The sequence below is a fragment of the Charadrius vociferus genome, unplaced genomic scaffold, assembly GCF_000708025.1.
Source record: "Charadrius vociferus isolate BGI_N301 unplaced genomic scaffold, ASM70802v2 scaffold162, whole genome shotgun sequence".
NCBI classification, from domain to species: domain Eukaryota; kingdom Metazoa; phylum Chordata; class Aves; order Charadriiformes; family Charadriidae; genus Charadrius; species Charadrius vociferus.
The window spans coordinates 4,718,708-4,730,312 of NW_009647236.1; the positions used below are offsets into that span (position 1 = coordinate 4,718,708).

Genomic DNA, 11,605 nt, shown 5'->3' on the forward strand with positions numbered 1-11,605 from the left:
TGCACAAAGCCCATGTGTCCTTAAAGGACAAGCCTTGCTACTGAGATATTTTACTCTTCAAGAATAACATCTGTCCTCCTTCTACTGAGTCTTAAGCAAGAGCACCCATGGGTCTATACAAAGTTTCCTGTTACTTGATTTGCCTCCTGTTTCTACCTAGTCATGTCTCAAATAAGGAATAATGAAGTTCCAAGTGCATGAGAGTATCTATCAAGAAATATGCTTTTACTTAAAATCCCTCTCAGCTCTTGGAAAAAAAAAAAACCCAAAAAATTAATAAATGGTGTTATCACAAAGCAGAATTTTCACAAAATCCAAACTGAAACTGGGTTGATACATCAGGCCCATCAACCACTTTAGATGCTAGGATTCAAACAGCTGTTTTCCAGAAAGCCTGGAAATCTTGCAGATTATAGGTCTGGAAGGTGCACATATGAATGCTGCTGTGAGTTCCATATCTGTGGAAGCAAGTCGCTGCATACACTGAGAACTTGACAAGCTTCAAGTCACTTCCATCTGGGCTTCTCAGAGTTTATCTGTAGAAATCCTAGATGAAGCAGTGAGCAGAAACAGTAGCATAGCAAAGTGTAAGTGTACAGCATACACGCTTGCAATTTGAACACAATAGAGAGCTTTAACCACTCATCTCTGCTACAAATGAATATGTTTGTCTACTGTTTTGTTTGTTTTAACTCACACAGATAAACTTACCTGCCTCAATACTAGAGCAACATCAAGCATTTTACCTAGGACTGGCTTAGAAATATTGTTTTTGAACAAAATGTTTTGGGCAAGTATCTAGATATCAATTTAAATCCTTAACTTTTAGTGCTGTTCTAACTCCTCAGCAGTATGCAGTTAACCACTAACTCTCTTAGCCTGAATACATTTATAGATGAACTGGAGCTACTGTCTGATAAGAGAACATGCAATTATTCTGACTTTAGGTTAGGATCCCTAGGGACCCCAAAAAAATCCAGAAGCAAACATATTACCCAGAGTGTCCTGGTTCAGCATGAAGACAGCAAGTCTGCTGCCCCCCACCCCCCACACCCCCAACCCCTTGCCTTTCATTTCCATAAGGTCACTTTCATCACTGCAAGGCGAGCTGTGAAATACTGTTGTAATATAATACCATTATGCACCAGTGATTGCAGAGGTTTGAAAACATCTGCAGTGCAAGAAAAGAAAGACACAGAAAAGTGGAGGGGCAGAAAGGAGGCAGGAAAAAAAAAAAGTCCTTAAAGTTCCTGTTACCAAACAACAGCTCAAAGCTAACACATACCGCAAGCAAATTAAGAAAGCTGAACCGGTAAGAGCAGAGGCTATCAAAGAAATTAATAAGATGGCTGATTTTTCCACTCCATGGAGTTGGGGGAGGATCAGGAGAAAAAAAAAAGTATCTATGCAAATCTTGGTACTGTTGAGGATTTCTGTGCCACTGGGGATAGGGAAAAATTGCACACTGCATGAAGAGTATGCAGGTAGGAGCCTTTAACCAGATACACTTGAAATCAAGTCAATAAAACCAATTACCTAGAGTGAACATGTTCCAGACACCATCTATTTAATGGTTAATATTGCTGATGTAGTCCTTTATCAAAGAGCTCTCCTACATTTTAAAAGACTAAGTACAAAATTAACTTAGGTACTGACACAATGCTAGCTTTTTTCAATTCACAAGAAAACAAAACAAAAAAACTTATGCCTTTTGCCTTTAGACAACTCAAACATATCCTCCAAATTCCAAAGTAAGTAATTGGCAGTTATAGTGTCAACAAAATATGTGCTTTTAGTATTTTGATTAAAATACCAGCAAGATAACAGGGCTACTCCTCCTTACATACATTGTATATCCAAAATTTCGTATCTTTGAGGAAAAAAAAAACAAAAAAACACCACAACAAAACAGGACTGAACTAATCTCAGCCACCCTATATTTCAATCATTTTCTGCCCCATACATCCCTATCTGCAAGAAAGTCAAGCCACCACTGTACCCACCTCACAACACTACAGTGCAAGCAGTTGTATTTTCCTGCAGACCACGCATTTAAGGTAGTTATTAATACAAATAGAAACAATACAGTAAGTCAGTCAAGTTATGCACAGAGATCAAGAATTTATGATGTCTGCATATACAGTAAAGCTTTCTAACAGAAAAGACTGTTTTCCAGTTTCCTGCTTCCCCCTTCCTTCTTTGAAGTATTTTATGTTGCTGAACACTGTCATTGCATATAGAAACCCTACATACAAAAGAGTCATTTGAGGAAATTCAGAATCTCCTGGCTCTATTTTGGAAATATATATTCTGTGCTTGAACTAAAATTTGCGCAGATATTAATTTTTAGCTTAACCAAAAGGTTGTCATGGCTTGAGATTTATACTCCAATTTATGAAACGGAACAAAAGCACCAAGATGCAGGTCAATAGGCCAGTGGAACACAGTGAGACCCATACCCCCTCATAGTCAAGTAAACGATGTGAGAATTGCTTAGAGCAAGGGAACTAGTGTTGCCAAGGCTCTGGCATTCCAGCTTTGGGTGTCAGATGGACCCAGAGTTGGAGAACAGTCTTGAGCTTGCCCCTCACCTTATTTGCCAGGACACCTCCACGGGCAGCCTGAGTATGAGCCAGAGGACACAAGACAGATTAAATGCATGAGTAAACTTTTGCCATGTGGGAAAGCTAGTTTCATTTGCATGAAGAAATTCACTTTGTAAGAGTATCGGGCAACTGCAATAGAAAACAGACCCCCAAAAAATTCTAAGCATGAAGAAGGGAATCAGAGAAATGATTAATGTTGTGGAACTAGAAAATCCTGCTCTAAATAAAAAAAAAAAAAAAAAAAAAAAAGAGACTAGTCTTGGGGGAGGGAGGAGAAAGAAGAAAAGCAGTAAGAAGCCAGTCCTCTCTTAAAGAGACATCTCCAGTTTAATATGCTCTACTCAACATCACCAATGCAGGGATGACGGAGTATTTACTGCTATTGCTTAGGCAAACAGCAGCATGAAATACAACAGGACTATTTTCAATCAGTTTCACCAGAGACCTTTGCCTTAAGAAATAAAATCCAGAGACAGAAGAGAGATATGGTACTAAGAGGGTAGGAAAACTGCAAGATATCTAAAACATCCAAAGGCCAAAACTTTCTGCTGCTCTAAAAGACACACCCGTGATGGATAAACAATTAATTTGTGAAGCTTATTAAGTGTGTAGGAGGATGGCATAAACAGCAGCCTGTTCAAGTAGGAATATTCACAAAATGATATAACCTGACAGGCATCAAGTTCAACCTGAACTCAAGCAAACACAGCAGTAGCGTGGGTGAGCAAAAGGCAAGTTACTCGAATATAAAGTATATCCTCAAGCAACAATCACAAGTTGCAGGTGGCCAATTCAATCCATGACTTTGAAAGCTTTCCTGGACAGCTGAGTGATCCCAACACAGTGACACCTGCAAGCAGCTTCAGTTGCCAACTCTGAAAGGACGAGATGCAAGGTTTCTCAGCCAGATTAAGAACTGGCCTCAATTAACTGAACTGTTCTGTTCCTGCCAACAGGTGATGAAAGTAAGTTATCTCTTCACATATGAAAGAAATATTCAGCTGCTACTGAGCACACTGCTACAGTTGAGCTTTTCTGTCTTTCGTTTGCACACTACTGTACAACTTTGGAACCAATACAAGTTGTGCACACCTCATTTTAAAGTCATTTACATAGTCCAAGATTAGGATATTTAACAGAACATCCACTACAACTTCAGTGAGCTGTGTGAACAACTACTGCCCTTTGGCACATCCAAGTTCCCCAGGGTTAAGTGAAAAGCTCCCTTTAGAGAGAGAGAACTTGTCAGGGGCTACTGTGGGACCACAGAACAAGCACCCACAGACCTCAGCACAAGTCTCATTGTCATCCAGCCTGGGTAGAAAGCACACTCTGGCCTTACTCTCTGCCCAGGACGTAGTAAAATCCCTCATACCAAAACCACTATGAGACATACAGCTATGCTTTTCTCTCCTACGGTGAGGAGAGGAAAGGAAGCAGGTTAACAGCCAAGTTACAATCTCTATGCTACGGTGGTATCCAAGTTTCTTCTCATCTTGTACTCAGTAACGAGGTATGAGTTATAACGATGGTATGTTAGAATCCATTAATATACTAACTCTGTTGGCACACAAAGTATAAGCTGCTCCAAGATACATGTTAAGGTTTTTCATCTTCAGACCAGATTCAGAATATGCACAATACAGTCCTGAAAGTTGGAAAGTTGTCTTGCCTTGACTTTCAGTGAGATCCTTGGTTTACTCCATCAGTAACATTGAAGCCCGTATACCTCAAGAAAGCAGAGGTGTAAAGAAGGGGGGGTGGAATCTTTCAGAAACTGGAGAACAGTCTGAAATGTTTCCCCTCAGTTCCCAAGAAGTGAGAGCAAAGGAAAGAAAAATATTTTAAATACCTATGAGAGCATGGAAAGTGAACAAGCATCACCACATTGTCAAGAAAACTTTTTTTTTTTTAAGTTAAAGCTGTTAATAACTCTTTACCCACCAAAGGGGAAAAAAAAAAAGTAAAGCCACAATCTGTTTTCATTCTAAACACCACCAACAATTTTTTTTTTTGTCCCCATAAATTAAGATGCAAAGATGTTTTTGCTGCAATTCTGTGAAACAAATGAGCAAACAAGTTTCATAAGATCAGAAAGCTCTCCAACTTGCTCCACAAGCGAGATGGAACACTAGAGTCAGATTGTCTTACAGATCCAAATTGTTAAGAGATCTACCTTCTTCACTATCTGAGGCACTGCTCTTCTCTGGAAGATTTTCATTCTCATTCAGGTCCAAGGACTTTTCTAAAGACCTGCTCCTGACTAGCTTAACAGGTTTTCTTTCTGAGGATGGAAGAGGACTCTTCTTTATTTGCTTCTCATTTGAGGATTCCTCCACCTGAAATAAACAAGAGAAAAAGAATGTATCAGTAATGACAGACTAAAAAAAGAGAAAGTTACTTTCAAAGAAGAAAGTCATATAAAGGAAGCCACAAGTTCTATCCGCCCAATTACCACACAGTCAAGCACTAATTTCTCCCTTGTTCCCCTACCCCAGTCAACCTCTCTTCTTTATTTCACTTTAGCCTGGTAACAAGGGACAGATTTACCCATCTTGTACTGTCATACCCAGAGATCCCTTAAAAGCGACAGTTTACTTCCCATTCAGGCCCCTTGCACCCACCTGCATGGTTTTGTCCCCTTCCCTGCATCAATGCTAGCATTTACAAATTCATTAAACTGACACAGATTATTTACTTTTTATTGATCAGGTTAGTTTTTTCTGCCACTTTAGCAAGGGCCTCCTTTTTTCAGGAAGATTAGATCATCCCAATTATACATTTGGAAGGTGTTCTTATTTTATAGGGCTCCATTATCTTTTGAACAAAAAAAGTTTCAAAACACTGTCTAGAGCCATCCTACCTAGAAAACATTATTTCTCAGAAACAAAGCAATGGAGTAGCATTTACCATCTCCAATGCATTACTAGGACATCTCCCAAAACATCAGTCACTGAATCAATGATGCAGGTCTTAACCCTAAACCATACTAACTGGCAGCTAAGCCTACAGGCCATTGCACATTTCAAGACGTAATTTCTAGTGAACCTACATGCACAAGGCTTGTACATTTCAAAATTCCACTGAAAAAGCTTAGCTACTAGCTATGAATCACAGCTTTCATTCTATACCTCTCCTCAAAGCTCCCATTGCCTCCAGCAGAACAGCTGGGATCAACAGTAGTACAGCTCCCCATAGCAGTAGTACACTGACCATAATAAAGATCAAGACTCTGCAACTGAGTAGTTCCAATTCATCTTCGATACCATCAACCCTGAAGATCATTTAGCACTGACTCAAAAAAAAGCACGAACATCTGCTACTTGAACAGATACCATGTACTTCCTATACTTCTTGGCTTTTTTTTTTTTTTAAATAAAGACCATCTACTTTTTTTGTGCAACTGAGGGCCATTAGCAGAAGGTGGGTGGCTGGAAAACAGAGGCAGGCATGAATTTGACTGCAATATAAGCAGGCAAAAATACTCACTCAAGGTCCAAAAAAAAAAAAAGTAGACTGCATCAGAAAAGCAGATCAGTTAACAAATGCTCCCACTGAAAGGAACTACCATGCCTGAAGTTACACTCAGTCACACAACAGGAACTAGGACAGAACCAACATTTCCATGCAAAATACTCCACCAATACAGATGGAAGTCAGAAAGGAGATAGTTGTGGTTACACAGTCTAAAAATTAACACAGATCCAGCACAAATCCAAGGAACTCGCATAACATTTCGATAAAGATTAGGGATCTGGTGAACAGGTGGAGCACCCACCAGCAGCACAAGAGCAGCCCCCGCTATGCCATGCGCAGAGCAGGAAAGTCTGGCTCAAGTCAGAAGACTAGAGCAACAGCTCCTACAAAAAAAGCCTTTTGTGATGTCAGGCAAGAGGAGATTCACACAGAGGCTTTTGGAATAACTGATTAACTCAAACACAGTTTTCTTGTTTCTATTTTCTGGTTTTAATTTTTTTTTTTCCCATAAAGAGTAACGATTTTAAGATCTGTCAGCCAGAATGGAAGATGTATGATTTCTCCTTATGTACATTTATCTCCTGAACTAGTCCTGTACTGCTGCGCTCTGTGCCAAGGCTTTTCAGTTTTTTAACCTGTGAACAGCAGGCTACAGGACTGGAAGGTCCTAAGGTCTCCCTACGAGAGGTGAGGCAAAGAAGATGGTTGATTCAGACAGGTAATAACGTGGTTCCCACATTGTGATGAACTGCACTTGAGAGGCACATGTGCTGTGACTGGTGTTATACACAGACTTTCTTTAATCAACTATGGACAGCTATTGACAATTTTTTTTTTTCCAAAGGCAGGCCAAGTACTATAGCAAACATCTCCATCAATTCAGATCTCCCTCTGAAGAGAACATTAGTACTGACTTTGCCTATCAGAGCAGGAAGGAAGGGGTTGAGTCTGTTTCTCTTCAGTCTTCAGAAGGTGACTACATGTGTTTTGTATCATCAATGCCACCTTTTTGATAAATACACTTGAAGCACTACTGTCTCCTCCTGTAATCCTGGAGTTGCGGAGAGTGTGTGGACATTCTTGAGAAGTGCCAAGTGACACATAGCTGAATACAATCATCATGTATTTTAGTTGCACTGAAACAGCAAAGCTACGCAGTTTAGCTACACATTTATCAAGACTGCACTTTTACACTATAATTAAAGTATTTTTTTAAAAGCAGTTTATTCAAGGGAAAATCGTAGTGTTTTTCCCTGCGTATAGACCAAATCCCTAGGCATCACTGCTTACCAGCATGCCCAATTATAAGTAGCACCTGCAAGAGACATCTCTGGGTGTGGCACCCAGTAGGTTAACAAAACACTTTTCAAGGCAGAGCAATTATTTTTAAACAGCTTCTTCTTGTGCAAGACTTACAAATCCAAACCAAGGCTATCTGGGTAGATTTTTAGTTATCCTAAAGAGCCTGAATTCCAGCAGCATCCACAAGCTTCCCTTACAGCTCCCCAAAAATCATGTTTTATACTGCTAGAATTTCCAGGAGGGATACCCATTATCTGATTAACTAAGCTTTCAACATTTGACAAACAAATACCAGTATTGTTTGCTAGATATGAGTCTCTAGCCATTAACTTGGATTTCGGCAAAACCATCTAAAGCCCGCTTAACCTCCTGATCAGTTTTAGCAAGTGACAAAAGCCAAAAGATTTATATGGTAGTAAAAACTATTACAAGCATCTCATTTCTTCCCTCCCCAAGTTTTCCAAACCAGAAACAGCAATTAGGTACCCAGCCCTAGTGAAGTTTGTAAGAAATGCTTTAGTGATTTATTTGCTTTTCCAAGATCTTTCCCTTGGGGTACTTATTAACCAAGGGAAAATGTCTGTAACCTTTTAGGACTACAACTACACACACGAGTCCCAGCAACTGTGCGAGACATTGCGCACACCTCAGATACCGCCACTAATACACTTGCCCTCCTAACCAGCCAAATACATTTACAAATTCATACAACATCATGAGTGAAGCACACATGCTTTTTCAGCTGTATTAACCCAAGGCATTAAGGGAAAACTCATCTTTATTATATCAAGGATGGGTTTTCCCCCCCCCTTCTTTCTGAAACATTTCCACAAACTTAATAAAAAAGGGTTTCATATATTCACAACAGCAGACTAACTGACCTTTGAAGGCAAGGATAACAGAGCATAACTACTCTTTAATAAGTGCCACGTATAGGAGAGACAGAATTGTAAGAGGAGATATTTTTTAAACAACAAATAGCACAGGCAAGAAAGCACTGGAAGTGAACAAAGGCATTACTTTCATAAAGCACCTGCATAAAAATGCAGGTGGTCCCAAGGGAGGTGGCTGAAACACAGTTAATTTTGGTTTTTAAACAAAAAAAGGACCAGGGCATAAGCCTCAGCCTTCTAACCAAGTTATGCAGTGAATTGGTGATAGGACATTGTTGAAACTCACACCAACAATATTCTTTTATACAGAAGTCTGTTCATTTCCAAATTTGAGAAATATTCTTGAAACCTGAAGACATTCATATTAAATTTCTGATGTCAAAACCTCCCAGATTATTAGGAATTCTAAGAGGTTTCTATAGAAGTTACAATCCCCATGCATCATATACTTACAGATATACAAGTTAAGCATATATACTTATGAGTTACTAATAACAAGAAAGGCTGTGTCAGCACTTACTCCTGGCAACGCGTGTCTATTGAGTGAGTCTCCTTCTGTTTGAAGCGTGGGTTCCCGAACTAAACCAATCATTTTAGGTAGTTTTTCATCCCTTTCTCCAGAATCATCATAAATGCTGGATCTGTCCAGAGCAAAAAGTAAGATATCTTTGGAGATAAGTGCCAAAAAATCTGAGAAAGCTTCTCATGTGACTTTTGCATTCAAACCATGGCTGTTCCACTAATATTAAAAGCTACCAACTCATTCTTCCCACATCCAGCTTGTTAATCTCTCAAGCCATTTTCCTCATCCTAGCCACCTTTCAGAGGGATTCAGCTTCTGACCATAAGGTTAGTAAAACCAAACACTGGCGAATCAGAGAGAAAGTGAGTGGTGTGGGAAAAGAGGAAACAGAGGTAGGTTAAAACGAATTTGGAAAGAAAATGTTTTAAGAAAGCTCGGGACAAGAATTTTTTCCCGCATCCCCGACTCCAGAGTTGCAAAGTAGTGCTTTTTTTTTTTTTCTTCTTCTCTCCTCAGGAAAAAAGCACCCAGGTAATATTTAATGGGACATCTTTTGAAGATGGCAGTGAACTTAAGATGTTTTTTTCTAACAAGCATACTCAGATAACACAGGATTGAAGAGACACATAAATCACATTGTTCTGGTTTGCAAAGCCATACTTATTTACATACAGATACAAAAATTAAAGCCCCATTATTAGACTGACACTGGCAGTTCATAAGTTAGTTCACATTTGCTCCAAGAAATGAAGGCAACCGCATTAAAAAAAAAAAAAAGAAATCCACATACAGTTAGATTATTCCAACTTCCCAATTCAAGCTGAGTACAATTCAAAAATAAGCTAAGACCTAAGACATCAAGAGAACAAAGCAATGCAACTGTTTCAGTCTCCACAGAGGAGAGGAAAAGTGTCTGAACATCATATATAGCTCCATTCCACTCAGCCTTTCCATATTGTTGGAAGGGCATACAGATCTTGACTAAATACCATCATGAGAAAAGGCTGCTAGTTAAGTTATCCTGTTGATAACCCCAAGCAGATCCAGGGAGAACAAAGTCTTCCTATCTCCCTCCTCTGAGGGGCCGCAGCTGTGCTCCCCCTATTTTAGGCAATGAACACATTTAAGTTTTTATGTATGCTCAGTTTATGCAGTTTGATTCTTTGCATCTTTTTACTACAGGCTCAACTCTTCTGGTAAGGCTACAGCGCACTTCGGAAAAAGAATTTTTAAGAAAGAGGACAGTACTTTTCCCTGTGTATTTCGATAAGCTTTATAGTCTCTCCTTACCGAGACTGCCCGTTGTCCTCAGATGATGAGTGGAAGCTCTCCATCTCCTCACTGTTCAGGCCCAGCTCAGAGCCATAGCTCTGGTGCACCAGCTGCCAGAATTCCTGCTTGGTCAGCCTCTGAAAGAAAGAGAGCTAGTCAAGAACTACAGTATGGGACAGTAAGGCACAGGAGATAAAACAGTAATAAGTTTGAATTACGCCACAGCCTTTAACCTCAATTCTGACAAGGACTGAAAGCATTTAGGTATCACATTTCAAGATTGAATTTCAGCATTTTGGGGAACTGTACTCCTGTCTACTACATATTCCCAACATGCATCATCGTTCAACCAATAACACCAGACATGAGAAAAATTGTTATTTCAAGAAAACACACACTTGCAGCCACTACTTGCTTCTTCACATATCACCAATGTTTTCACAGATATCTTCAAGGTAGCTCCTTCTTGAATTTCACTCGATACGGCACAATACGGGTAACTAGTAGACAGCCAGGGACTCCCGCTTTGATCTTGGACAAACTGCTTAATAGATACATGCCTGCTTCCTCAGGATGCTCAGAGCGCTTTACAAATGGTGAGAGGCTAGCATTTCAGTCACTACAGACAGTGGTGTCTAGGTCAGCCAACTGTCCACTTCGCAAGGTGGGACAGGAGGTTCTCGGTTTGGAATGACACCAGAACCCCTTTTACGTAAAATAGTTGCTTTTGCTTAGTAACAGTATTACCTTGAAACATCACTGGCTAGTCTTCTCTTTCTCTATAATATCTCTGCCCTGCTCCATGAATTCTCACAGCTACCGGCATATATTTAAGTTCTCTCAGATCATCAGGAAAGTCAGGAAGTGAAAGCAGTATGACAAACTCATATTGACAACGTAAGCAAATAGTTTCAAAGTTCACTTCAGCTGTAAAGGGCTCAAAAAAAGAGAAAGAGAAAGGAAATAAGGTTTTGGGATTTAACAGAGCTCAGAGCAATACCAGCAATCTTAAAAAAAAAAAAAAGAGATGCCATACTGGAAAATGTGCCTCAGCCACAATCCATATTGATCAAGGGAACAGAACTGTGCTAACGAGGCAGTAACACAAGTACTGCTCACTATTTGCATGAAATGATCACATTAAATACCCATGCATTATTTAAAGGGCTTTTAAATGATCCTCTCCACCTCCCAGCTCCACCTGCAGAGTGTTACACTACCCGCAATTTTAGACAGACATAAAAAAGCTGACCCACAGGCAGGAATGTAAATACGCGCCCATATACACCCCTCGGCGCTCCCCCCGAAGTACTGCTCACTATTTGCATGAAATGATCACATTAAATACCCATGCATTATTTAAAGGGCTTTTAAATGATCCTCTCCACCTCCCAGCTCCACCTGCAGAGTGTTACACTACCCGCAATTTTAGACAGACATAAAAAAGCTGACCCACAGGCAGGAATGTAAATACGCGCCCATATACACCCCTCGGCGCTCCCCCCGACCCCCGTAGGCTCCCGACACCCACC

The 11,605-nt window shown here is 40.0% G+C and overlaps 1 protein-coding gene across 1 annotated transcript in view; it reads right to left on the bottom strand.

Annotated features, from left to right (window-relative positions):
- The window catches only part of GRAMD1C (GRAM domain containing 1C), a 53,329-nt gene that overhangs the window by 12,380 nt on the left and 29,344 nt on the right, over window positions 1–11,605 (bottom strand). The window contains exons 6-8 of the mRNA XM_009879916.1: window positions 10,092–10,210; window positions 8,799–8,919; window positions 4,783–4,945 (exon numbers count right to left, since the gene is read on the bottom strand). Coding sequence (XP_009878218.1) covers window positions 4,783–4,945; window positions 8,799–8,919; window positions 10,092–10,210 — 403 coding nt within the window. The remainder of the gene's footprint in view (window positions 1–4,782; window positions 4,946–8,798; window positions 8,920–10,091; window positions 10,211–11,605) is intronic.